At 41.1% G+C, this 26,409-nt stretch overlaps 1 protein-coding gene across 1 annotated transcript in view; it reads right to left on the reverse strand.

Annotated features, from left to right (window-relative positions):
* Positions 1-20,566, reverse strand: part of PTP4A2 (protein tyrosine phosphatase 4A2) — a 33,956-nt gene extending 13,390 nt beyond the window's left edge. The window contains exons 1-2 of the mRNA XM_070404609.1: positions 20,434-20,566; positions 1,108-1,807 (exon numbers count right to left, since the gene is read on the reverse strand). Coding sequence (XP_070260710.1) covers positions 1,108-1,203 — 96 coding nt within the window. The 5' untranslated portion in view covers positions 1,204-1,807; positions 20,434-20,566. The remainder of the gene's footprint in view (positions 1-1,107; positions 1,808-20,433) is intronic.
* Between the last annotated feature and the right edge of the window lie 5,843 nt (positions 20,567-26,409).

Raw genomic sequence — 26,409 nt, forward strand, 5'->3', positions numbered from 1 at the left:
TTAAGGAGCTTAGGACTTATTAAGTATAAATAAGCAGGAACAGTGATATCATGTTTGGTTATCTAAAGAGTTATTTTAATTGCTAAAGGATTTTATTTTTCACAAAAAGGCTTTCTTATAAAGTATGTTCAGGAAAGTTGTTAAGTATTATAACTAAGTCAGTAATTTTAGTAAGTTTCAGAATACAAATAAAATCCCTTTGAAATGAACTTCATAGTAGCCATTCATTGGAAGGTTATGGTAGAATTTTTCATGGTAAATATTTGTGGCCTTAAGCAAGTCAAAACCTTTTTTGAACTCAGTTTTGCCATTTGAAAAATTAGAATCCCTAAAAGTTCATTCAGCTCTCTAAGTCTATTCCATAAAATACATCAATAGAAATCACACTGAGACTGAACAATCAGGGAATGATTAAAAAGCTTACTCATATTTGAGTAAAGTACATGCTTTCCACTAATAACAGAAAAAATGAAGGATCTGACAAAAATGCTACCTATAATACCTTTCCTTCCCCTAAGTTTCTGAACCCTTGTATATAATGGCTACTATTGCAAGTAGTTCTGGGGTAGCTTTTCAACAAAAGTGGTTAGAATATTTGAGGTAGACACAGGTTTTAGTGTCAGAGACAGTTCTACTATGTACTGTGTGCCTTCAGGCAAATTACTAAATTGCTCTGAATTTCAGTTTCCTCATCTGTAAGAGAGAGATAATAATAGTACCTATACCTCACAGGGTTATTGAGAAGAGTAAATGACATACTGTATGAAATTGCTTATTGTAATGCTGGGTAGAAAGTGTTCAGTAAATGTTAATTATTTTTATTATTGTAAGTATAATCAGAGAACTAATAATGTAGAAAAGATATGAGAAAAAACATAGTACTAGATACTTTCTAAGGTCCCCCCAAATTCCATAAATGTTCTTTTAAAAATCTGTTATAATTAATCTAACCCATTAAAAAAAAAAAAAATACTGGTAGGATGACCATCATATGCCAATCACGGAAATAAATGGCTTTGTGATAAGAGATTTCTTTATAATGGTGTTATTTTTAATGGAATTTTACCTATATATCAATCCAAAAAGTACACCATAGTATAATCTTACCTCTGTGAACTTGTTGAGGGTAGCATTGGTAGGGTTGTGAGTAATCAGAAAACGCATGTTCTCATAGGAGATCTCCACAGGGGCTGGACGGTTCATTATGGCAAATAAAAAGTGTGAGTGTGCGTGTGTGAGTGAGTGTGATGGGGAAAATGAAAACAAAAAAAAAATCAATAAATCTTGAAATGTTTCACAGCAGAAAACATTAAAAAGACCACTAAAATGCCTATTATCAATCAGTGTTTTCTCTATTCAACGTGTTTATTCTTTAAGTAGCTTCTCTCTTCAAGATAAGCAGAAGTATTCAGAATCCACTTGAATCCAAATTCAACTTGGGCCTCAATGTCTGCAGATGGATACCTTCGGACTCCAAAAACATCCAACTACATACCAACTTAAGCAGCCTTTACTACATTTAGGCACTAGTGAGACAAGTTAAAAGTGTAGATTACTTTCCACTTTTGTTTACTTGATGCTTAATTTTACTGGAGTCATTAAAAGAAATATGCTTGCAATAAAAAAAAAAAAGCCAACTATTTCTGAGGCCAGTCTCGGTGTCCAGAGTCTTCAAGGCAATATTAATTATGGCACATAGAACCCCCCAAGCTCACTTGTCAGCAAAAACGCTGTGCTGAGCCTGGCAGAAGTCTGCCCTCACACTCAGAATCGCCATAAATGTGCAACGTATATTCCAACGAAAAACCTGGAAGAGAAAAGCATAAGTAAAATGAACTGGAGGTTGATAGCATTCATAAACACAATGCTCAAAAGTCAAGAACACATTCTTTATGAGCCTGAAGGCATCTGAAATGTCACCAATTCTAAATTATTGCCATCTATAAAGAATAGGATAAAAGTATATACCAAGAGTTTTAAAAGCTAGAGATTCAAGTCAAGCTTGTCTTTCTTTTTTCAAAACACGATCCAAGAAGCAAAGTTTCTGTGCTAACAAGATTACTTTTAGCCCTGGCCAGTGTAGCTCAGTTGCTTGGGCATCATCCTGTGCACTGAAAGGTCACCGGTCTGATTTCTGTCAGGGCACATGCCCAGATTGCAGGCTCATTCCCTGATCCCCAATAGGGAGCATGCAGGAGGCAGCCAATCAATGCTTTGCTCTCACATTGATGTTTCTATTTCCCTCTCCCTTCCTCTATAAAAATCAATTGAAATATTTTCTTAAAAAATATTATTTTTAACTCGCCACCTACTGGGGATTGAGCCACAACCCAGGCATGTGCCCTGGCCAGGAATCGAACCCGTGACCTTTTAGTGCATGGGACAACACTCAACCGAGCCACACTGGCCAAGACAACAAGTCATCTTTAAATGATTTAAAGGTCCTTAAAGCAATCTTCCCTCCATGGACTCTTCATAAAGTTTACAACGATCTCCTTTTTCTGTTTTGATGGTAAAGTCTTCCACATATATTCTTTGTTTCAAATAAGATAAATCTATAAATGGATAGAGGATATTTACCAAAGCTCCACTTTGAGGATTTAATTATTTCTATCTAAAATATATGCATTTGACCCCAATTAGGATACTATTCCATAAAGTACTTCCTGAAAAAAATTTTCTTTTCCTCACAACTCTGAGTAGTTGTTACGACCTATGAGGAATGAGGAAAGAGGATCAGAAAAGTGAAGTGACTTGTCTAAGGTAAATGAATTAGTTGAGCCCAAATTCTAAACCAAGTCTTCTGTTAGTTCCATGTTTTTTCCAGTGTACCATAATGTCAGCTGACTCAACCAATGTGTAAATCCCATCCTCTCATTTTCTAGTCCAGTTTACCTTTTTATTATTTCTCATATCACACCTCTAAAATACAAATGCATTTAAAGTTCAATTCACACAGCATTCTCCTGCCCAAATATGTATTAATCCCTACCAAAAACAAGGCAAGAAAAAGAAGTGGCAGAATTTTAATATTATTTTAGGCCACTGCTATGAAACACAGTAATCTTTATAGCTGGCTCAGTCCAAATGTCAACATAATCATAACTTCCTCTGGAAATAGGGACAAAGTCAAGTTCTTTCACTTGCCTCTTTCTTAAGCCTCCAATAAATGCTTATTTAGAAGTCCCTAAAAAAGATAATTGTGATCAGACAGAAAAAGACATAAAAGATAATGACTATAGAACCATTTTCAGGAAGAAACTGAAATATAGATTAATTCAAGCCTATTCATCTACCCTCAGTCTTCTTTTTATGATATTCTTATGGCATTTTATTTTGTAAGTTACATACTTGTGATGTTATCACCATGGACACGCACAAAACTAAAACATTCCTGAAATATGAATGACAGGTAATTCAAAATGGCATTCTATGAACATCAATAACTCAACAGAATGAGTTACCCACTACAGTAAATACACAAAACTTCTACACTCAAACTAAGAAAATATACATCTACACTCTTTCCTTCTTTTTTCTTTTTTAAATCCTCACCCAAGGATATTTTTCCATTGATTTTCAGACAGAGTGGAAGGAAGGAGGAGGGGGAGGGGGTTGGAGGTGGGAGTAAAGAGAAAGAGTGAGAGAGAGAGAATCAACATGAGAGCAACACATAATTGATGCCTCCCGCACATGCCCCAGGCGTGGGATCCAACCCTTCAGTCTTCAGGTTGATGCTGTAACCACCGAGCAAAACTAGCGAAGGCAACACTCTTCCTAACTCATAATTCTAGCTGTAACTCCAAAACACAGCCACCTTAGATTACACATTTCATATTTCCTTGTACAGTCAAGGAATTTTAAAGCTGGAAGAAACAAGGAATCAATTACTCTGACCTTAAAAAACAAAACAAACAAACAAAAAACATGATGCTTGGGCTTAAGAGAAGTCAAAATGACAGGCAGATCAAAGACAACAGCAGAGGTCTACTAACTCCCTATTTATTTTTCCTTCAATTTTGTCTAATGGAGGTACCCACATATTAAGTCACACTCTTTTTCATGCAAGTGTAACTTTTCAAATATTTGTTTGGATGTTCATCTGAAACTCTGTGACCTTATAATAAGGGGAGAAAAGATTAATAAGGTAACTACTCAACGAACAATGGTTTGCATGCAGTGCAGAGCAAAACACAAGGAAATTCTAACCTGTTTGAATCCACTTGGTTTAATGATGTTATCACAGCTAATTTGTGTCAGCTGAATAAAGGCACTGAAAGACCTGCATTGTAGTGATGTCCAGGCTTAAAAGTTACAGCTCTCGCATTAGGTTTTCTACCTAGTCTCCAGGGTTTGTCTGCTCAGCAAACAGAGCAAACTTAATCCCATTTTATTCCTCCCAAACTCATTTTGGAAGGACCACTTCCAGGGATAATGATAATTAATTATTAGATTTTCAATTCTTAACACCATACTGAGATCCCCAGCAAAATAATTTCTGCCAAATGAAACAGTATGCTCTATCAAAGTTAACAAATACATGATAAAAGCAAGCTTCTGCTCCTTCCCCCATCCACAAGAGTTCAACTACACATCAACAGTTAAATGTTCTTGCACCTGTCAATTCAGATAACTAATGTTCATTCCTGTGACATGCATAAGAATACAAAGTAAACAGTCTGTAAAAAATCATAAGCATACCGCAGCTGGAAAGTATTGTAGCATAAACTCAGCACCTGTACTCCTTACAGAAAAACCTTCTTCTAAAGTTCTCTCTCTGCCATTAATTCTGCTCTATCTACTTAAGTAAAAATTGATTCTTGCTTTAATTTACCAGGTGATGGAAGAGGCTGTTTTTTGTTGTTGTTAATCCTCACTGGAGGATATTTTTCCCAATGATTTTTAGAGAGTGGAAGGGAGGAAGGGGGGAGAGAAACATCAGTGAGAGAGAGACATACCGATTGGTTGCCTCCCACGGGAATCAGCATGCAACCAAGGTATGTGCCCTTGACCAAAATCAAACCTGGGATCCATCAGTCCATAGGCTGGCACTCTAACCACTGAACAAACCAGCTAGGGGAAGAGGTTGGTTTACTTGACAAATAATAGTGGCCAAATTCAAATAAGCATCTAAATATTCTCTTCACCCTTTACTTTTATGGAACCTAACTTTTAAAATGTTGCATTTGGGCCCTGGCCGGTTTGGCTCCGTGGATAAAGCGTCAGGCTGAAGGGTCCCAGGTTCGATTCCAGTTAAGGGCATGAACCTTGGTTTCGGGCACATTCCCAGTAGAAGGTGTGCAGGAGGCAGCTGATCAATGTTTCTCTCTCATCGATGTTTCTAACTCTCTATCCCTCTCCCTTCCTCTCTGTAAAAAATCAATAAAATATATTTTTTAAAATAGTAATAATTAAAAAAAATAAAATGTTGCATTTGGGACATTTCCATTTTTAACAAAAAAACACACAAAATAACAGAACTTCACTGAAAGATTAGAAAGGATGGTCTGTGCCAAACAATTCTTTTAAATTAAAGAAGGGAAGGAAGAAAGAGAACAAAGAGGGGGCTAGAAGAACAGCAAGCAAGCAGAGGCCTACCAAGCCAAGAGAGTGCACTGCCAATAACAGTAAGTGAATAACACAAGTCAAACCTCAATTCTCAAACGTCTCCCATCTTGAACAATTCGCTTCTCAACCCGACAACCCTTTATACCTGTATGATTAATCACCTGACTCTTAGGTGACAAACAAGGAAAGAATTCTAGAGCATGAGTCAGTTTACCACTGTTAACATCTCAGGAAATTGTTCTGTGAATATTTTTGTGGTTTTTTTGCTTTTGTTGCTGCTTATTATTGTTATTAAATTTTAATTTTTTACTATACATTTCATTTCCTTTTTGTTAAATTTTTATTTCATGTCCTTTTTGTCTTTGAAGTGTTTATTTATAGATTAAATAGTACATTAAACATGTACTGTATATAAGGTGAAAACAGGGCATCATTTGGGGTCTGGAACAGATTAATTCAATGTACATGATTTCTAATGGGAAAAAATGCTTTGGTTTTTGAACCTTCTAGAACAAATTAAGTTCAAGAACTGAGGTTGCTAGAGTTTAAATGTCTAAGGTCAATCCTCTACTGCCAATATTGACCTAGATGAGAATCAAAAACTAAAATGTATGAAATACAGTAAGCCCTTGATTTTGCTGACCTCAATTTAATGGACTTCGGAATTAACAAACTAAATTTCCAGTCCGTACGTCATATGTAAAATTAACACCCTGTTAATTTTAAAATGCTTGTAAACAAGATGTGCTTATAATTAAACTAAAGACCTGATGCACGAAATTCATGCAAGGGGCTCAGCCCTCACAGCCCAGGCTTTGTCCGGAAGGTTGTTTGGCTATCTGGTCTAATTAGCATATTATGCTTTTATTATTGTAGAAGATTAACAGGTTGTTTTTTTATTAGTTCATTATTATTTTTAACAAATTTTAACAATAGGTCATATGTTGGAAAAAACACTGTGGTAATAATTTCAGCGACATAAATCTTACATATCTACAACTATAGTCTACATATTCAAATCCAAGGCTTACTGCTGGTAAACAATGTTCAGTGAGTGATTAGCACATGATCACACCATATCTCTCTTGGTAATTGGTTGTGTTGTTGCATGGTGTGACTTTTTGCAGCAAATGTACTAAGCCAGCCATGTGCAAAATGCTTGTGGTGACTGATAAATGTACGCATTTACTAGATCTATTCACTATAGATTAAAATTACTGTAATACACAAAGGAAACTTTTCTGTGAAATTAAACTTTTCATACGTACCTAATTTTAATTACATAAACATGTCTACATAAGTAAAAACAGGTAAACTAACTAATTTGTAAATTTTTTAACATAAAGCATTCAGAAAACCTACTTTATTATATAATGGATTTTCAGCTTTAAGGGACACCTGTTCACCCAAATTAGTCCATTATATTAAGGTTTTACTACAATATTTAATACAATATCCATCATTTAATCATGGCACATTCATAAAATGGAAACTATGCAGAGGTCAAAAAGAATAAAATAGATTTATATGAACTGCTATGGAAAGATGGCTAAGAGACACTAATAAGTAAAAAGAGCAAGGTCTGTAACAGTGTGTACAGAAATATTTGTGAGTATCATATATGCTTCCATATCCATGAACTATCTGGAAAATTACAAAGACAAGAGGTAACAATGGTTGCCTGGGAGCAATGATTTACTTTATCATAATATATGCCTTTTGAACTGTTTTCAATCTTTTTCCATGTACATATGTTACCTTAATTTTTTTTTTTATTCTAGGGCAGGGATCCTCAAACTGCGGCCCGCCAAAAACATTTATCCGACCCACCGGGTGTTTTTGCCGCCGCTGCCTGTCCTGCTTAGCAGCTGACTCGTCCCGGGCCCGCAGTGCGCATGTGTGGAATGTCTGAGGGACAGTGAACTGGCCCCCTGTTTAAAAAGTTTGAGGACCTCTGTTCTAGGGTGATAAAAGACTTACAATGATGTACAATCTAATTACATTGTTAACAGTGCTAGAGCCTCGAGAGGGCTAGTCCCTCTGTTCCAGGCAGGCCTATACCTCCATAAAAGTCTAGAAAGACAGTGTTCTTCTTCGTTAAAGATACTAAATTATTGAGTAAAATTCAGGTCCTGCTTTGGCAATTGTAATTCTAAGTTAAAATATAAAAATAGAGAATTCAAGGGCATGAAGGAACTTTACAAAATCAACCCCATTTAAGTGACCCTAACTTACAGGGCAGCCTTTTGAAAAACCTGTCAATCCACTTACATCAAGCTACCCATTGAGAAATCACCTCTATTTCCAAATTAAAGCAAATGATACAGTAAACCCTCTAACTCAGCAGTTCTCAAGCTGTGGGTCGCGACCCCTTTTGGGGGGGTCGAACGACCCTTTCACAGGGGTCGTCTAAGACTATTGGAAAACACATATATAATTACATATTGTTTTTGTGATTAATCACTATGCTTTAATTATGTTCAATTTATAACAATGAAATTGGGGGTCACCACAACATGAGGAACTGTATTAAAGGGTCGAGGCATTAGGAAGGTTGAGAACCACTGCTCTAACTTATTGGGTTATGCCAGTAGACAACCAAATTAAAACAGCACATAAAATGCACAATAAAGCATTTATTAGGAAAATAAAATCTAAAAGCAAAGGTCTGACAAACAAATAAGCATACACTTACTATGTTATTTTTCTTAACCAGAAATTCTACAGGAAGTCATGCAAATTTGAGTTAGTTTAGTTTCTACAAACAGGCAACATGAAAGCATAATACTGTATATTAGACTAAAACCTTGCAACAATTTTTTCCTAAAGGAAATTTATTTCACTTTAACAAAGACACCTGCACTTCCCTTAAAGTATGACTAATTTGTCAACAGAAAAAGAAAAAAGAAATCATTCTCTGAAGTTAGACATTTTTTCCTTACAATTTGGCTAGTTAAGAATTTATTGCCCTAGCCGGTTTGGCTCAGTGGATAGAGTATCAGCCTGAGGACTGAAGGGTCCCGGATTCGATTCCAGTCAAGGGCACGTACCTCAGTTACAGGCTCCAGGCAACCAATCAATGTTTCTCTCACATCGATATTTCTGTCTTTCCCTCTCTCTAAAAATGCCCTCAAGGTGAGAATTTAAAAAAAAGAAAAGATGTTGAAAACAGATAAATAAAATAATTTTTTTAAATCAACTGGTAAATGTGTAAATAAATGAAATAAATCAATGTTTCTCTTTCTCTCTATCAATAATAAAAGTTTGTTGTTTGTACATCATTAAAAAAAAGAATTTATTAATTCAAATATCTATTGGACACTATACTATATGGCACATACTCAAGCAAGAGCAGTAAACAAACAAAAACTGTCAGGATGGGTCTTATATTTTTGTAGGCAGAAAAAGACAAATAAAATATGCCACTACTATGGAAAAAAAAATGCAAAGCAGGGGAATCTGCAGTGCCTCCAATTCTAAATAAGGCTATCAGGCAAGCCTCACTAAAAAAAGTGACATTTTATCCAAGACCTGGGGTTGTGAGCCAAATAGATATTTGAGGGAGCATTCTAGGCAGAGGGATTAGCTGTTGCAAAGGTTAAGAGATGGGGCCTTGCAGTGTTCTTAGAACAGCAAGGGGGGCCAGTGTTACCAGAGCAAAGAAGGCAAGGGAGTAAATAGGGTCAGAGAAGTAAAAGAGGACCTATAGGCCAATGTTTGGCTTTTATTTGGAAAAGATGAGAAGTTTTCAAGCAAGAGTGACATTTTATGCTTAAAAGTCTCTCTAGCCCTGGCTGGTTTGGCTCTGTGGATAGAGCGTCGGCCTGCGGACTCGAGGGTCCCAGGTTCGGTTCCGGTCAAGGGCATGTACCTTGGTTGTGGGCACGTCCCTAGTGGGGAGTGTGCGGGAGGCAGCTAATCGATGTTTCTCTCTCATCGATGTTTCTAGCTTTCTATCCCTCTCCCTTCCTCTCTGTAAAAAATCAATAAAATATATATATTTTTTTTTAAAGTCTCACTCTAGCTGCTACGTGGAGACAGACTATATGAGTAATAAGGGTGGAAGCAGGGAGATCAGACAGGAGCCTGTGCTATAATCCAGGAAAAAGATAATGATGGCTTATGATGGCTTGGACCAAGGTAGAAATACAAAACATAAAAAGGGATCAATTTCAAGATTTGTCTATAGACTGGATATGGAGTCTGAAAAAAAGAGTCACAGCTCTAAGTAACTGTAAGAACTCATAAATCCCTCTCAACATTCAGAAACTATTCTACAATAGATTATAAAATCTTCACCAACCATCAAGGAAGAAAAGTAGGGAAATTCTTCTGTGAAGTATTACTGTATCTACTTATTTCATTTTGACCATTTGAGAGAAAAAAATATCTTAAGACTTGTAAACTAAAAAGAATTCAACTTTGCTAATTAAACACTCAATGTCTGGTTAACTAGGCTCAAGATGAAATTTTACTCATCTCTCATATCCTACTCCCAATTCATCAGAGCCCTGTAGAAACAAGAGCTCTATTCTCTGTGCTACTTATCTTTCTTCATCCCTCTACTGTTGCATTATCAAACTAAAATTGAATACATGTGGATCCTTGAACTTAGACAATTCAAATTAATGTTAGTTCTCCTGCCCCACAGACTACAGTCATGAAAGTTGATAAAGAAAGAGGTATTTATTAAATTCTACACAAACTAGGGTCCAAAATATATGTAAACAAGCTAAAAAAACAGCAAGATGCTTCTTCACTGCTAAAAAAAAAAAGAAGTTTCATAGTTACTCCCCTGGTTATTCCCACTGTTCTACTTCCTCATTTAAGGAGGGAACTTGAGAATCAAGCTCCAGTACAGTAATCAATAATCAGTTCTATAAAAAGCAAGTATGACCTTGACGGTGGGAAAATATCTTAACATTTCAGAACCACTCAGAGAAAAGGAAAGCAATTAACCAACAACCACACCTGCTTCTGAGAACAGTGACAGTTATTTACTGAGGTCTTGTGGGCCCTGTTCCCACTCAAATGAAAAGGGAGTGGTTTTCAAGTTTGTATGTACCCTGGTGATTAGAAGTAGTTGTCCTTTTCTAGTAATTCCTACCTCAACGAATAACTATAAGACAAAAATTGCATTAAATATTTTCATGCTACACTTGAAAATACTTTTCAATTTTGTACTCCATTGTTCTTTTAAAGATTAACAATTCTCCAGATAAATCTCTTGTCCAAATTGTTCTTTTTCATTTCATTAATAAATTTAAATGGAGGTAACAGCACTATAGCCAGTTTTCATTTTCTAAAAATATATTTGAATACCAGTAATAACATTAAAAATCTCAACAGCACAATCCTAGTATTGGGCATTAATCTTACTATTTTCAGTGAATCTTCTAAAAATTAAGTTCTTCAGATTGAATTGATTATATTCATTTCCAGACAAAGGTATCATGGTATCCTCTCCATAGACTTTAGTTATTTTAAGACTCTCAAGCTTGTTTATTATTAAGTTTAAGCACATTCTTTTCCTAAGCAACTGCGATAAACCTCCTTTATACAATACAAATTATCTCAAACTCAGCTGCATTCTCATAAAATTAAATCCCAATGTCTGTTTTCTTCTTTCCTTCCATCTTTCTGTCTTTAATCTCAAAAGGCTACGTAACTAACTGTCTTAGAGAACAATTTAGGTCTTAATCATCTCAGTTTCCAATATCACTATTCATACATTATCCCAAGAACCACTGAATCAATTCTTTAATAAAAAAATGTATTTGAGTCCTAGCTGGTTTGGCTCAATGGATAGAGCGTCGGCCTGCGGACTGAAGGGTCCCGGGTTCGATTCCGGTCAAGGACACATGCCTGGGTTGCAGGCTCGATCCCCGGTGGGGGGCGAGCAGGAGGCAGCCAATCGGTGATTCTCTCTCATCATTGATGTTTCTATCTCTCTCTCCCTCTCCCTTCCTCTCTAAAATCAATAAAATAAAATAAAAAAATGTATTTGAGATTCTAAACTTCAATGCAAAAATTTTTTTAATGCAACTGTAATAAAGCAAATGCAAAAGGACTCCTGAATTCACCACGTCAACACCACTTTGAAATGTTTTCTGACCTATATCAGGACAGTTTGAATGAGTATAACAGCTGCAAGTTCCCTGAGGTTGCAAAATAAATACTTGGTTAAAGGTTATTTGAATCACCTTTCAAAATAACCTACAGCACAGGAGCAGCATGCAAAGCAAAAACTTCCAGGCTATTGTTAGCATTATTTAAAATGTTTCAGAACTTAGCAGTTTATGGGTCAGCTTAATTCTTTCATTTCCCTATTTTGTAAAATGTATTGGTCCTGTTCAAGTATCTACCACCAAAAGAGGGGAAGGAAGCTCTCTATGTCAGGATATGAAATAAAAAACATTACAAATAACATCTTGTCAGCACAAATTCTTTTGTTTAAGCCCCAGAAATTTGTCTGCTGTTAGGGTATTTTGGTTCAAATTTCCCCTAAAACCGGGTAAATTACACTTCACTTCCTCTCCTAAATTTACTTCTTATAAATCACATTATACTTCACAGCCATCTCTCTGTGTACTGAGTATAGTACAAGATAAATAGGCAAGAACCTAAATCATTCTATTTGGAGCTGCTAGTGGCCTTTTAAAATATACTGTCTACCCATTATTTGCCCAATAATAGCTTGATGTTTATTTTCGTAAAGCACAACATTCACAATCTTTAAAAACTATAGTTGTTTTACCTTATATGTTAATGTAAAGCAAAAATGGTGAAATACTCTATAATGCCATGTCAAGGGGTTATTGTCCTTTGCTCACTACCTTAGTTCATTTTCAACATGAATTCCCCTTCTCTTCCCACTTAAAGAATGCAAAAAAAAAAAAAATTTAATGCAAAATGTAATCTTTTTGTCCTCTTCCTCCAAATACTTACTGAGATGAGAGGCAACATACCACCTCCGAATAATACTAAAATGGAGCACATCCAATCTCACAAATATTTGTGGAGTTCTGTGCGCATACCGTACAAACATCCAGAATCAAGATCCTAAAACAATCAATGTGGATGAAAAATATTTTATGATGGGCATTAAAATTTTATACTGATACTACATACTTAGAAGATACAAAGTGAGTGTGAGTAGAATGAAGTAGGATTAAGACTTCTGAGGAGCCGAAACCGGTTTGGCTCAGTGGATAGAGCGTCGGCCTGCGGACTGAAGGGTCCCGGGTTCGATTCTGGTCAAGGGCATGTACCTGGGTTTCGGGCACATCCCCAGTAGGAGATGTGCAGGAGGCGGCTGATCGATGTTTCTCTCTCATCGATGTTTCTAACTCTCTATCTCTCTCCCTTCCTCTCTGTAAAAAATCAATAAAGTATATTTAAAAAAAAAAAAAAAAAAAAGACTTCTGAGGAAAGGTAAAACTTTTATGACAAGATTGGTATAAACACTGAAGGGGACATAGTATAACTTAGGAAAGGACCAAAGTCTCTGGTTACATATCTCTGGTGAGGACTTGACCATGCTGAGAATTTCAGATCAGTTCAGATGCAATAAAAGCTCTTAGGAAATTAAAAGTATAATAGTAGTAAGGAAACAACGCTTTGCTCCCTGTGAGAAAACAAACACAGTTGACCCTTGAACAACAGGAGCTAGAGGCACATACCACCCCCCCCAACACACACACACACACATATACACGCAGTTGAAAATCTGTATATAACTTTTGGCTCCCCAAAACTTAAGTTGCCCCGCGGTATCCGAGGGGGATTGGTTCTAGCCCTCCCACCCCCACAGATATCAAAATCCTCGATGCTCAAATCCCCCTTATAAAATGTAGATCAACGCATAGTCAGCCCTCTGCATCTGTAGACTCCCAACAATGAATCAAAAACAGTATAGGCATTTATTTATTATTATTATTATTTTAATCCTCACCTAAGGATATGCTTTTTTTATTTTTTGAGAGAGAGAGAAACATTGATGTGAGAGAAACATCAACTGGCTGCCTCCCATTATGTTCCCTGACCAGGGATCAAACCAAGAACCTAGGTATGTGCCCTGATAGGCAATCAAATCCACAACCTTTTGGTGTAGGGACAATGCTCCAACCAACTGAGCCACCAGGCCAGAGTGAGGCATTTATTTTTAAAAGTCCATGTGTAAGTGGATCTGGGCAGTTCAAACCCATGTTGTTCAAGAGTCAAACTGTATTGTCATATTGGTGGGCATTTCTGATCTACTGAGCAACTCCATAATTACCAACAAGTTTCACAAAGAATCTCTCAACTTATTAAATCCTACCTGATAAATTCTTCTCCCTTGTAAACAGATGAGTTTATTAACTAAACTAGAGACCCAATTCATGCAAGAAGGGGCTTGGCCCTTGCAGCCCCAGCTTCATCTGGAAGGTTGTCCAGATGGTTTGTTCTGCTGTTTGGTCTAATTAGCATATTAGCTCTTTATTATATAGGATTCTACCTGTTGATGACCTCCAAATGAAGATCGCATCTCACTAGAAAAACAATTCAGCCCTAGCTGGTTTGGCTCAGTGGATAGAGAGTCAGCCTGCAGACTAAAGGGTCCCGGGTTCAATTCCAGTCAAGGGCACATGCCTGGGCTGCAGGCTCAATCCCCAGTAGAGGTCATGCAGGAGGCAGCCAATCGGTGATTCTCTCTCATCATTGATGTTTCTATCTCTCTCTCCCTCCCCCTCCCTCTCTAAAATCAATGAAAATATATTTTTTTAAATGAAAAACAATTCAAAGTATAGTTTATGACTTAAATTTGAAGTGCTTTGTATCCAAAAAGATCTAAATTTTAAGTTAAACCAATAACCAAAAGGAAACTTGTTTGTAACCACACATGTGGAAAGAAGAATAATGTCACTAGAATCTATTGTTTCTCCATCATATCCTTCCCACTTTGCTGACAAATCCTGCTGATGACTCATATCCTTCTGCAATAACCAGTCACTCTGTTCCCTCATGATATGCTTTTCACCAATAATGGAAAAGCAGAAAACACATCAATTTGTTTTGCTACTAAAAACAGTAAATATCCACATATGCATATAAATACAACTTACAAACATTGTGGTGGTACAACCTAGTGAATATTTCCTATAAAAGAGTGCAAGAAAAAAGCTATGCTTAAATCTCAACTAAGACTAAAGGATGACTAGAGAAAGCAGACCTGATTGTAAATTTGAATTCTTGTCAAATGATACATTAGTACAGAGCCAACATTTTTTACCACTGCAGAAATAAAAATATAAAGTAATTTATCTGATCTGCTAAAGTAAATATATCATGTGTGTATTTTATGCCAAAAGAATTAACATTTTCTGAGAAGAATGAAATTTCAACCCAAAAATACTAAGAAAGGAATTAAATACACCAATTCCCTAAAGGTAAAGACTGTTCTAACGGTCAAAATATTTTTTCAAAACAGACTCAACTAGCAAAAAAAGGTTAGTCTTAAAATTCTCTACAGTTTAAAACGGCAATGACATGCAATGTAAATTTATATTCAAATGATGAAATTTAGTTTCTAGGCCACTTAAAATAGAATGGATGCTATGTTACAGAACCTATGGGACAGAAATCTGTTCAGGCAAACAAAAACCATTTGTATTATTATAGTCACATAACTGTTAGTATAATGCAGTGATGGTGAACCTTTTGAGCTCGGCATGTCAGCATTTTGAAAAACCCTAACTTAACTCTGGTGCCGTGAAATTTTTTGATATTTGCAACCATAGTAAAACAAAGATTTATATTTTTGATATTTATTTTATATATTTAAATGCCATTTAACAAAGAAAAGTCAACCAAAAAAATGAGTTTGTGTGTCACCTCTGACACGCATGTCATAGGTTCGCCATCACTGGTATAATGTGTCAATTCCTCATAGTCATTTTTCTGGAAAAGATTTAGTGCCAGTAAATCTATACCGATTGAACAGATAACGCAGGGAAAACCACCTAAGACATTGCAGGAGAAGAGTCATTTTCTCACCTGGGTCCTGGTAACTCCACAGGGTAACTGTGGAAAGTAGACAAAGCCTACAGTGCTGTAAAGCTTCTTTAGTAGAGTGGAGGTGCTAGGGTAGTGACAGTTTCTGGTACAGCATAGACCTCTACAACTCTAAGGAACAACAGATTTACATACAATAGCCACTTGACCACTACACCAAGCAATCCAGCAAGGCTTCAAATCCCTACAGTAGCCAGGAAGTCAAAGGAGCTAGAGCAGTGGTTCTCAACCTTCCTAATGCCGCGACCCTTTAATACAGTTCTTCATGTTGTAGTGACCCCAATTTCACTGTTACAAATTGAACATAATTAAAGCATAGTGATCAATCACAAAAACAATATGTAATTATATATGTGTTTTCCGATGGTCTTAGATGACCCCTGTGAAAGGGTCGTTCGACCCCCGAAGGGGTCGCAATCCACAGGTTGAGAACCGCTGAACTAGAGGATGTGGTTTAGTCAATAAGACAAAAGATAACTAGAAAAAGCTAACAGACACCTCTACACATAAACTAGTTCTGAAGTTGAAAATAGATTTTTTAAAAGGCTCTTCTAATATCCCAGATTAATAGACTCAAATCACCACTTCCCAAAGTAATTATAACTGGTGGCATCCACTGTTCATTTAACAAACTCAAGTACAAAATTATCTGAATTGTAACATCAAGGGCTCTTACTTTTAAAACTTAGAGAATCGTCAGTTTCTATGTAACCCAACCAATGTCTTAAGAAAAACCTCAACGCAGCAACATCCCCAAAAGAGTAAAAAATGTATGCAAGTACCTGAAGTACCCTTAAAAAAAAATTAACCCGGTGGGTGCGCCTAGGTGTTTGAGCGTTGACTTATGAACCAGAAGGTCTCAATTCAATTCAGGTCAGGACACATGCCTAAGTTGAGGGCTCAGTCCCCAGTAGGGGTCATGCAGGAGGTAGTCGATGATGTTAATGTTTCTCTCTCATCAATGTTTCTATCTTTCTATCTCTCTCCCTTTCTCTTTCTAAAAATCAATAAAATATGTATTTTTTTAATTTTACATTAAAAAAATTAAAATTCAAGCAAAAAAAAAAAAGCTGACTTCCTTAACATCTACTTAACTCCTACATAGCTCCCTATAAACTGACTAGAGTTAACTAAAAGAAAAGTTTACCAGAGATTTAAGCCCCAAGGGGAAATTTATTTTATCCTCTATCATTTATTTATTGATACTGTTTAAGTTAGATTCCAAAACCCGGGATTCAACAATTGATCTATAAATCAATTTCCTTATCTGTAAAACTGAAAGAATGCCACTTACTCACAGGATTATTATGAACTGTAAATGAGATGATTTGTGATTGAACACAAAGGAAATGATCTCAAGAAAGGAATATTGAAACCTAAACATAATGGTGGGACTTGACAAGTAGTCAAGACCTCAAGAATTCTACCACTACTCTTCTCAACATACCTAAGTCTACCATGTTAAACTATGGATCCTGATTTCAAGTTACTAAAAAATTTTAAAGATCCCCAACTTCTATGAATAGTACAACTTAATGGTACAGCACTGAAAGAAATCTGCCTAACTTAGGTTTCACTCTTCCAAGAGCAACAGCTAAAAATTTATCTATTGCTCCTCTGCATCTTATTTGTAATGCTTTTTTTGAGGCTTCACTGGTTACCAATCACAACTTCCAACAAAAAGAAAGTACAGTCAAATCCTGTAAAATAAATTTCTACTAAATTCCAATTTTGTGGCTCAAAATCATAGTGTTCTGTACTGCAGAGAGAAATATTACCTTTGAAAGACAGTAAAATGTTAATTTTAAGAAACATAAATCTTACCTTGTACACACAAATGTCTTTTCAAGTAAAATACAGTGGGGCCTTGACTTACGAGTTTAATTCGTTCTGAGACGGAGCGTTAACTCAAATTACTCTGTCAACTCAATACAAAAAATCGGCAGAGAGACAGCTGGTATCTCAAAAAACTCCTTAGTTGGGACACTCGTAAGTCAAGGCCCCACTGTATAAATAGGGGCTTTCAAGACCTTTTAAGAAAATTATGTGCATAAGCATTCAAACATTTACTCTTCCCTAATGCCATCAAAGTTCACTGATGTAAATGGTTTCTGCCTATAAGTTTGGTTCGTTCAAATTAAATATTACTTGACTGACTCATGGAGGGAGTGGTTTGACTTTTGCTATTTTGAGTCAGAATATACCAGGTCCAGCAGTTCTAAACAATTTCTCATTTGTATAGGTGTTCTAAATTCCTAGCCTTTTCCAGGTACTAAATGTAACAAACGGTTGCCTTAGTAAAAAAGTCTTAATGGTAATAATACTTTGAATCTGTATTTCAATGTATAATTAACAAAGTGCTTTCATATATATTTTCTCACTTGCTGTTCACAATCTCAAGGAGGAAAATACCCCACACGGCTGAACAAAGACTTTAACAAAGAAGTGACTACTACTAGCTGACTCGTAGCCCCCAAAATAAAAAACATAAAAGGCTGCTGAGTTTCTTTAATCAGACTTTCCTCTCCCAGACATATTCCAGGTGCCTCATAAAAACTCTGTCTCAAAGCACACATCCTGGGGCCCCAGGAGAGTTTCAAGGCATAATCTCCACCCACATAAAACCCTTGCTTAGGTCCTGAAGAGCCTCCGAGTCAGCATCTCCTAAATGATCCCCTTGCCTCCAGCCATTTACTCTTCTGCTGTAACTTCAACATCTCTCACCTGTACAAGCTGACAGGTCACTGTTTGGTAAAATACCCCAAAGTGAGACAACCTAATGTGAAGAGAGTAATTATGTTTTGGAAAATTCAAGCACTTTGGAGTCAGAAAGACCAGAGTTTTTAATCCAATTCCTATTATCTTTTGACTTAGAACAAGTTATTTCTTTGAGTCTCTTCATCACTTTAAGTCAATGAGGGCTCATCACTGTATTCCTAGTGCCTGGCAAATAGAAGACACTCAATATGTGCCAAATAAATATAAATGAAGACACTTACCACCTTTTAATAGCTGTGAGAATTAAATGAGAGTATAGAAAGCACCTGGTGCATAGTAGGCACTTAATACTAATTAATCCAGGTCCCCACTGACTAGTAACAATATTATTTATTATTTTCAAAAACAGAGGGCATGCCAGTGATTAAGAAAAAGAATGCTCTAAGAAAATTATAATTTGACACATCACTGCTTTTGCCTGTGATTCTATTATGTCTACCTAACTCTTTGGTTATCACATTGAAAAACTCCCAACTTCTAATAAAAGTCTCATCATTAAGGTGTAAAATCCATATAACGCACTCTTTATCAAGAACCCCTACCTTCTACAATACAAGAATCTGGGAAAAGTCCATGATAGTGATTAGTTCATTCACAATCCAATAAGAAACAACTTTTAAAATGTCAGAATACCGGCAAACAACTTCTCACCATCTTCACCAACACAATGGTATACTGACAAGTGGTTCTGAAACCTTAATAAATAAAGTATCCTTTTATAGCCTTAATTTCTTTTTGCACATGTAACGAAGCATAACTTCACCCACTTCCTATCTGAAACTACCGTAATACAGAGTATGGCAGCGAACAACTACCCTATCCGAGTCCAGCAGTGGTTGTCGTTTGCTGACTCCAGACAGACAAGCAGCATTTGCCCAACGCCTACAGTGACGCTGGAACTGCTAGACACTTTGTACGTCTCCTCACAAATTCCAGAAAATAAAAAACTAGCCTATGGTTCTTCGCCATCATCATTACATCATAGCAGCAGCAGCATTATTTCCTAAGAGCTCTTCTCCAGAAGATGAGGAAAGAGCCACCATCTAAAAATATGACTTCCAACTTTTAAAAATAAAATACCTTTCACCTCCCCTGAAAAGCTAACGATACTTTACAAAAGAGTCTATGCAGCTGAACACTCTAAAGGCAAAAGCCTAGGATCCTGGGCAGTAAGACAAGTTTTAGGTAGCTCTCACATCCCCAGACTAAAATGGGGTGACAACCACATCCTTGACAAGTTGAGAAATCTATGTAGATGGCCTGAAAGGAGGGAGGGGGGTGCAGATAGAAGGGGTTTGGAAAAACACATTCTTTTAAAAAAACCCCGAACTAGGAAATGACAGTGCCACCGGAATATACTCCTCTGCCCTCCTCCTCACACTTGGACCCAAGAGCCCAGGGACCAGCCGCTCCCGGGAAGAACGCCCTCGCTCAGGACGCCAGGACCCACCGCCGCCATGCACCTCCCCAGGAGAGCCTCCCGGACGCCTGCCCACACTCCGGACAGACGCGGGGACACCCTGCCACCGCCCGCCCCGCCACTCCCCGTCTCCCCGCACTCCCTCTTTCCCACCCGCGGCCCCACAGGCCGCTCCTCCTGCACCGTATCCTCCGCACCCCGTCCACAGACACGGCCCCCCGCACACTCTCCGGCACACGCACCCGCACTCCCGCACACTCCCCTCCACGCTGCCCCCAACTACCTCCACCCACACCTTCGCACCCCCGGCCTCCCTTCCCTCGCCCCGCATGCACACTCGGCCCGCTCCCCAACTCACTCCTCACCCCTTCGCGCACGCACATTCTCCCCCGCCCACACCCACCACATTCTTACACACACTGTTCCCCCGCCTTCCTCACCCACCCTCCTTCTCCACGCTGCCCGGCCGCGCCGCGCTCCCCCTCCCGGCCCCGGCCGGCCCTCCTTCCGGGGACGTGTCTCGGGCCTGCGCTAATGGCTGCGGCGCCTCCCGCCCTCCCTTCCCCGAGGCCCCGGGGGCCGGCGCGGGGGCCGCCCGGGAGCAGCGCACTCACGCTGGCGAGCTGGGGCCTGGGCATTGACGTCCGGCGGAGGCGGGAGCGAGGAGGCGCCTCTCTCCTCAGTCACCTCGGCGGCGGCGGCGGCGGCGGTAGCGGTGGCGGCGGCGGCGACGACTCCCCCCCAGCCTCGGCGCGCGACACCCGGCCCGGCCCGGCGGCGGCGGCGGCGCGTGTCCACGAGTCCGTCTTGCTGCTGCTGCTGCGGCCGCCGCGGCGTCTCCTGCTGCCCCCGCTGCCCCCGCTGCCGCCGCTGCCCTGTGGCGTCGCCTAGTGCCGTGCCCGGCCGCCGCTGCCACTCCAGCCGCTACCGGACGGACGACGGTTACAGCCCCACGATCGCGCCTCCGCCACCACCGCTGCGCGCGCAGCCGGAACCAGCTCCCGCCGCCGCCCCTCAGGGGGCGCTGCGGGGCGCGGCGCGCGCCCGTCGGCCCGCCCACCGCGCCCGCTGACTGGCTGGCCGGCCGGCGCGGGGCGTTTGGGCCCGCCCACTGCCCCGCCGGGCGCTAACCCACTGCCCTCGGCGCCTCGCCCGCTTCTTCTCGGCCTTCGTTCCGCTCTGCTCTGCTGGCTGCGGAAGCGCACCCACGTGACCCGCGAGGGCGCAGGAGGCGGCCCGGGGAGTCGCTCGCCCACGCCCGGCCCGCCCGCCCGCCCGCCCGCCCGCACCTGGGCTGGGGAGGGGGCCGGAGGCCGCCGTGTGACCTGCAAGGGCGCAGGGCTTCCCCTGCGTCCCGGGCGGCGGGGCTGGGGCCAGGTCCTTTAGGGGTGAGACAGCGACCGAGCCCTTTGCGTGGGGATTTCCAGCTCAGAAGTGAGAACCGGGACAGCTCACTTCTTGGCTGCCCTTCCTCGAGGCCCCGAGTAAATGGCGGGTGCGTCTACAATTGCAAAGGAGGTTTCTGCGCCTCCCCCACAGCCCTGCCGCCACTCACACCCGGACGTAAGAACCCTCCCTGCCGGACCAAAATTCAAACTTCCGGGATGTAGCATCTTGGGCAAGTTATTTCCTGTCTGTCTGAGTATCCTCAAACATTAAATAGACATAGTTATCAGCTACCTCGCGGGGCTCTTTCCACATGTCAATGATGTGACTATGAAGAAGAAAAAAATGCCCGATGAAGAGGAGACCCTGAGTTTCAAGGTTTCTAACCTAATGTCCCTTTTAAGGACAGGGATTGATTATCCTCGAGGTTAAACCATTCTCTCCTGCATTTGAGAGGCGGCCAGAAATTATTTAATTACTTGTCAGACTATGGAGTATGTGGTCGCCGGTGAGATGAGAGGCTGGTCTGGGCCCCTGCCAGGTGGCAGCCAGAAAGGCACTGGAAGCTGGTGGGACACAGACGGGCTTACTCGTAAGGGGGCTGCTGTCTCCCCTTTCCACCCCGGGAAGTCTCCCCTTTCTTCCCAGAACGAGCCCCTATTAGAAGGGACTGCTGTCCCTGGGGCTGCCCCTCCCGTCACCCAGTTACCACCGCACACCTATTCGCCTGGCCGTGGGGAGGAACACTGGTCAGTAGTCATCGTGAGGCCTTCCACCCAAGGTGCGGGCATTGCGTCTGACCAGGAGGCTCCCATTAGAGCTCAGCAGTGAAAAGAAAGGTCTCATGACTCAGCCGCATCAAGGCCCAGCACAGAACCCAGGGTGTTCACCACCGGCAGGTGGCCCAGGAGGGGGTATTCCAGGGCAAGGCTGGCGGCAGGGCTGTGTGGGAGTCGAGAGGCCTTGAAGCAAGAGGGACTGAAGATGAGATTCACCGCCCCGGGGTGAGGACCACAGGCTCAGCCGCCACGTGCACGCTACCTGCCTCCAGCAGGCGTCATTTTCCACTTCCTCCAAGCGCAGACTGGAAACAGCTATCTCCTCTGCAAAACTTTTGCTGAGTCTCTTGGTTATTATTCATTCTTCTGCTAAAATTTCAAAACACCTTATGCAATCTCCTATCATCGCATTTATAAATGCCTATTTTCGTGATTCTCTCCCCTACTTAAACTGACCTGCTTGGCACAGTCTAGTAGACGGCTGAACAAATGACTGACGGACGACTATTCCAATTAGCTGTCAGCCTGGCCCTAAAATGTCAGTAAATAATATAATAACATGAGGGTAACAGTAATGGCTACGATAATGGCTACCATTTACAAAGCATCTGCCCTATTCTAAGCCATGGGCAAGGTGTTTTAAAAATATATTATCAAGTTTATGCTTCAAAATAACCCTATGAAAAAGGTATTATTATTCTCATTTTAAAAGGGATTGAGACTCAGAGAAATGATGTGACAGAAGCAGGATTCACTCAGCCCAGGTGTCTTTCTCGAGCCCAAATAAGCATGCTGTTAGTCTCTGACTCCAGCCAATAACTGGTGCCCCTCAGATTCACCTGGAATCCCCTTTGAGATGTTGGAAATACCCTCCTCCGAGAGCAAAAGGCCTGAGATCATGGCACCACCAACTCCCCACACCATGCATGACCTCACCCAAATGGTTCCCGAGGAAGACTGCACACCTCGGACAGATCAGGAGTTGGGCTACAGGTGCCTAGTTACAGCGTGAACTACCCTTAGTAGTGAGTTTTACACATAATAAGTGCCCTGAGCTTATCCACTGCCTTTGCAGAAACATTCCAAGTGCCATTAGCTTATTAATCCTCCCAGTGCCCATGTGAGGCAAATGGGTGGTATTCCTGACTGATTTTATAGAGCAGAGCCTTAGCTCCTTTAAAGCAGGAGCTGTGTGGGCCTGCCACACATAGGCGTTAGAGAAAGAAGTAATGGTGGTGTGACAAAGAAACCAAAATCCTGGGAGAAGTGGTTTGATACAGAAGTGGGGACACAGACCAGCTGCCTGGTTCATACTATGGGGCTCCAAACTGTTTCGTCTGGCATCCTGGCGTTGCCATTTATTTGCTGGGTAACTTTGGGAAGTTACTTAATCCAGTTTTGATTTCCCCATCTGTAAACTGAAAAAGGTAACACTACTTAGCTCACAATGCAGTTTTGAGTGTGTAACTCAGCACCATACTGGACAGAGTAAATGTTCAATAAATGTTAACTATTAATACAGTTATTAGACTGGTCTCTGGCATTGTGGAATAAATAAACGGGATGAGTTTTGCTACAACTGGCTCTATAGAGTTTATTTCAAAATTGCAGGCTCTGCTACTTACTATGAGTTTTGTGACCTTGGACAGATAGATTGCTTAACTTCATGATTGAACCTCTATTCTCTGTGAAATAGGATTGCTCTGAAATGAAGATCTTCAAAGTGCTTTATAAACTGTCAAGCACTATACAAACATTAACTTGGTTTGTACTATGACTGTACAGGAATTCCAGGTCTGCCCCTTAAATTCCGGACTTCTAAAGTTTCCTCTTGTGTAATATGGGCAAGGTGATCACATCTCTCTCAGGGGGGTGTTGTGAAAAAAATTAAATAACTAAAGACAGTATATTTAAAGTACCTAGCACCGTGGGAGGTGGTCCATACAGGTTACTTCCTTACCCCTGATAAGTGTTGTTTTTCGGTGTCCTAACGTCAAGGAAGCCACAGGGTGTGGTGGGAAATTAATGGAACCAATAGAGCAGGGATCACTCCTGGCTCTGCTACTGTGTGACCTTGGGCAAGTTACCTAACATCTCTCATCTTTCAGATTCCTTGCCTCTAACTTGAGACAGGGCATGCCTACATTGCAACGTTTTAGGAAGATAAGACAGACTGGCCAGGACCGGTTTGGCTCAGTGGATGGAGCGTCTGCCTGCGGACTCAAGGGTCCCGGGTTCGATTCCGGTCAGGGGCGTGTGCCTGGGTTGCGGGCACATCCCCAGTGGGAGATGTGCGGGAGGCAGCTGGTCGATGTTTCTCTCTCATCGATGTTTCTAACTCTCTATCTCTCTCCCTTCCTCTCTGTAAAAAATCAATAAAATATATTTAAAAAAAAAAAAAAAAAAAAAAGACAGACTGACCCAGCGCAGACCTTACCTCACAGTAGGGGCTTGCTCAATATGTGGGATCCACTCTCAAGGAAAAGAGCCAGTTGGAAGCAACGACTAAAATTCCCCAACCCGAAACCAAATGGGGTCATTAGCTGCAAAATAGGGGATCCGGGCTCTACAAAGTTCAGCTGAGCTTGGAAGGGCCCCGATGAGGATCCAGCCCAGGACTACTTCGCTTTCCCGGACCCTGCCAGTGGAGTGGTCTAGAGAAGGCCCTGAGCGGACCCAACCCTCCCCAAGTGATAGCTGGAAAGGAGGAGGCGGGAGGGGGCGGGGGGGAGGAATGTACTGATTCACCGCCCCACCCATCCCCTGCCTCTAATCTCTCTTCCGGCATTTACAGCCCTCTTGCACTGGGTGGAGGCGGAGGGGGCAGGGCGTCGGTTACCGCCAGCTGCAGGAAGCCCCCTTGCCAATCAGCTTCTGCGGGAAACCCCTGGGAGTCGTGCACACACCCAGGCAGTTAGCTCCTAGCAACCTCCCTGCACGAAATGGGTGGGGAGCCCAGCGGGGGATGGAGAGGAGCTGTGAATTCCGGGAGACGCCGGGGTGCGGCCGCGGGCGGAGAGTTCCCTCTCCCGGTGCGGGTAGGAGCTGGAATGCTGCGCTCCATCTCCGAAGGGCCTGAGTGCGCCGGGAAGGCCGCGACCTCTTCGGAGACGCTTCCCGCGGCCAATCGGCTGTTGGGATCCCATCTCCACCTCCGTCAGGTGCAACTGGATTTCAGCCGGAAATCCAGAAAGGAAACGACCTCAGGAACTGGGAGCGAGGGAAGGGGAAAAGCTGAGAAACGTGGCTCAACTTCCTGTTTTACCTCTCTAAAGATTCGGCAACCGGGGCTCGGAGAGTGCGGGGATCTGCTCTAGGAGGTACTGAGGATTAGCAGCGAACTCCTCGTCCGCCTACGCTGCCTTCTGGGTTCAGTTCACAGCATTGTGCGATGCCTCCAGACTTAGTTTCCCCATGTGGACGTTGGAAAAGATCAGAGAATTTATGAACAACGGAAACAAAAGCTGTTGGAAAGTGAAGCAGAAAATCTCCCTGCACAACGAAGGGATTAGGAGGTAATGATATTCACAGCTAACATTTGACTAGTGCCAAGCACTCTTCTAAGAACTTTATATGTATTAACTAATATAATTGTCACAATAATCCTAGGCGGTGGAAATGACTATCCTCATTTTACAAATGGGAAAACAAATGAATAACAGCAGAGCCAGTTAAGCGAACTTGACCAAGGTCACCCAGATAGTAAGTACATGATAGAGGCAGGATTTGATCCCAGGGAGTATTTATCCAGGACCACCCCTCCACCCCCCGCCACACACACACACACACACACACACACACAGCCTCAACCACTGTGCCCTCTGCTTCTCAAATGAGAATGTGGTTACAATCTACCTACATCCTGGATGTTAGTTTAACAGTGTAAGCTCTTTTCATTATGGCAACCTGTTTCAGAGTGACTTAGATTATCTGTTTGTGTATAAATGTTTAATATATGCTCTCTGCCTGTGATAATGTTTCTACACACTGAGACATCAAAGCACCAGGTTAAATGGGGCAATCAAGGTCACATTGTGAAATTGAGAGCACTCCTTCCCTGGCAGGTGCACAGTTGTCTTAATTCTGTCAGTTGCTATGGCCAGAATCTTGACTTTTCCTCCACAGTGGGTTCCATTTTACCTCATAGAACCTCAAGTACCCATCTCCACACCAGTGATCCTAACTCGCCTACTGCTATGTTTTTCAAGGATACTGAAAAGATGGCCCTGCCCGCCCCCCTCTCCCCCCCAAAAAAGCAACATCCTCAGCTTTGTGTGCATATAAAACTGCACAGTTGAAGGTTTCTTTCTTGGTTTAAAGCCAAAAAATATTTCACCTTTTGTTCAAATGTAAACATCATGAGAGAGAAAAAATAAACTGGGCCTCACCAGTCATTTTTATGTAGTGAGAATGAGATGATCAGAT

The sequence above is a fragment of the Myotis yumanensis genome, unplaced genomic scaffold (assembly GCF_028538775.1).
Source record: "Myotis yumanensis isolate MYYU_CA2020_CCGP unplaced genomic scaffold, mMyoYum1.0.hap1 SCAF_2, whole genome shotgun sequence".
Taxonomy (NCBI): domain Eukaryota; kingdom Metazoa; phylum Chordata; class Mammalia; order Chiroptera; family Vespertilionidae; genus Myotis; species Myotis yumanensis.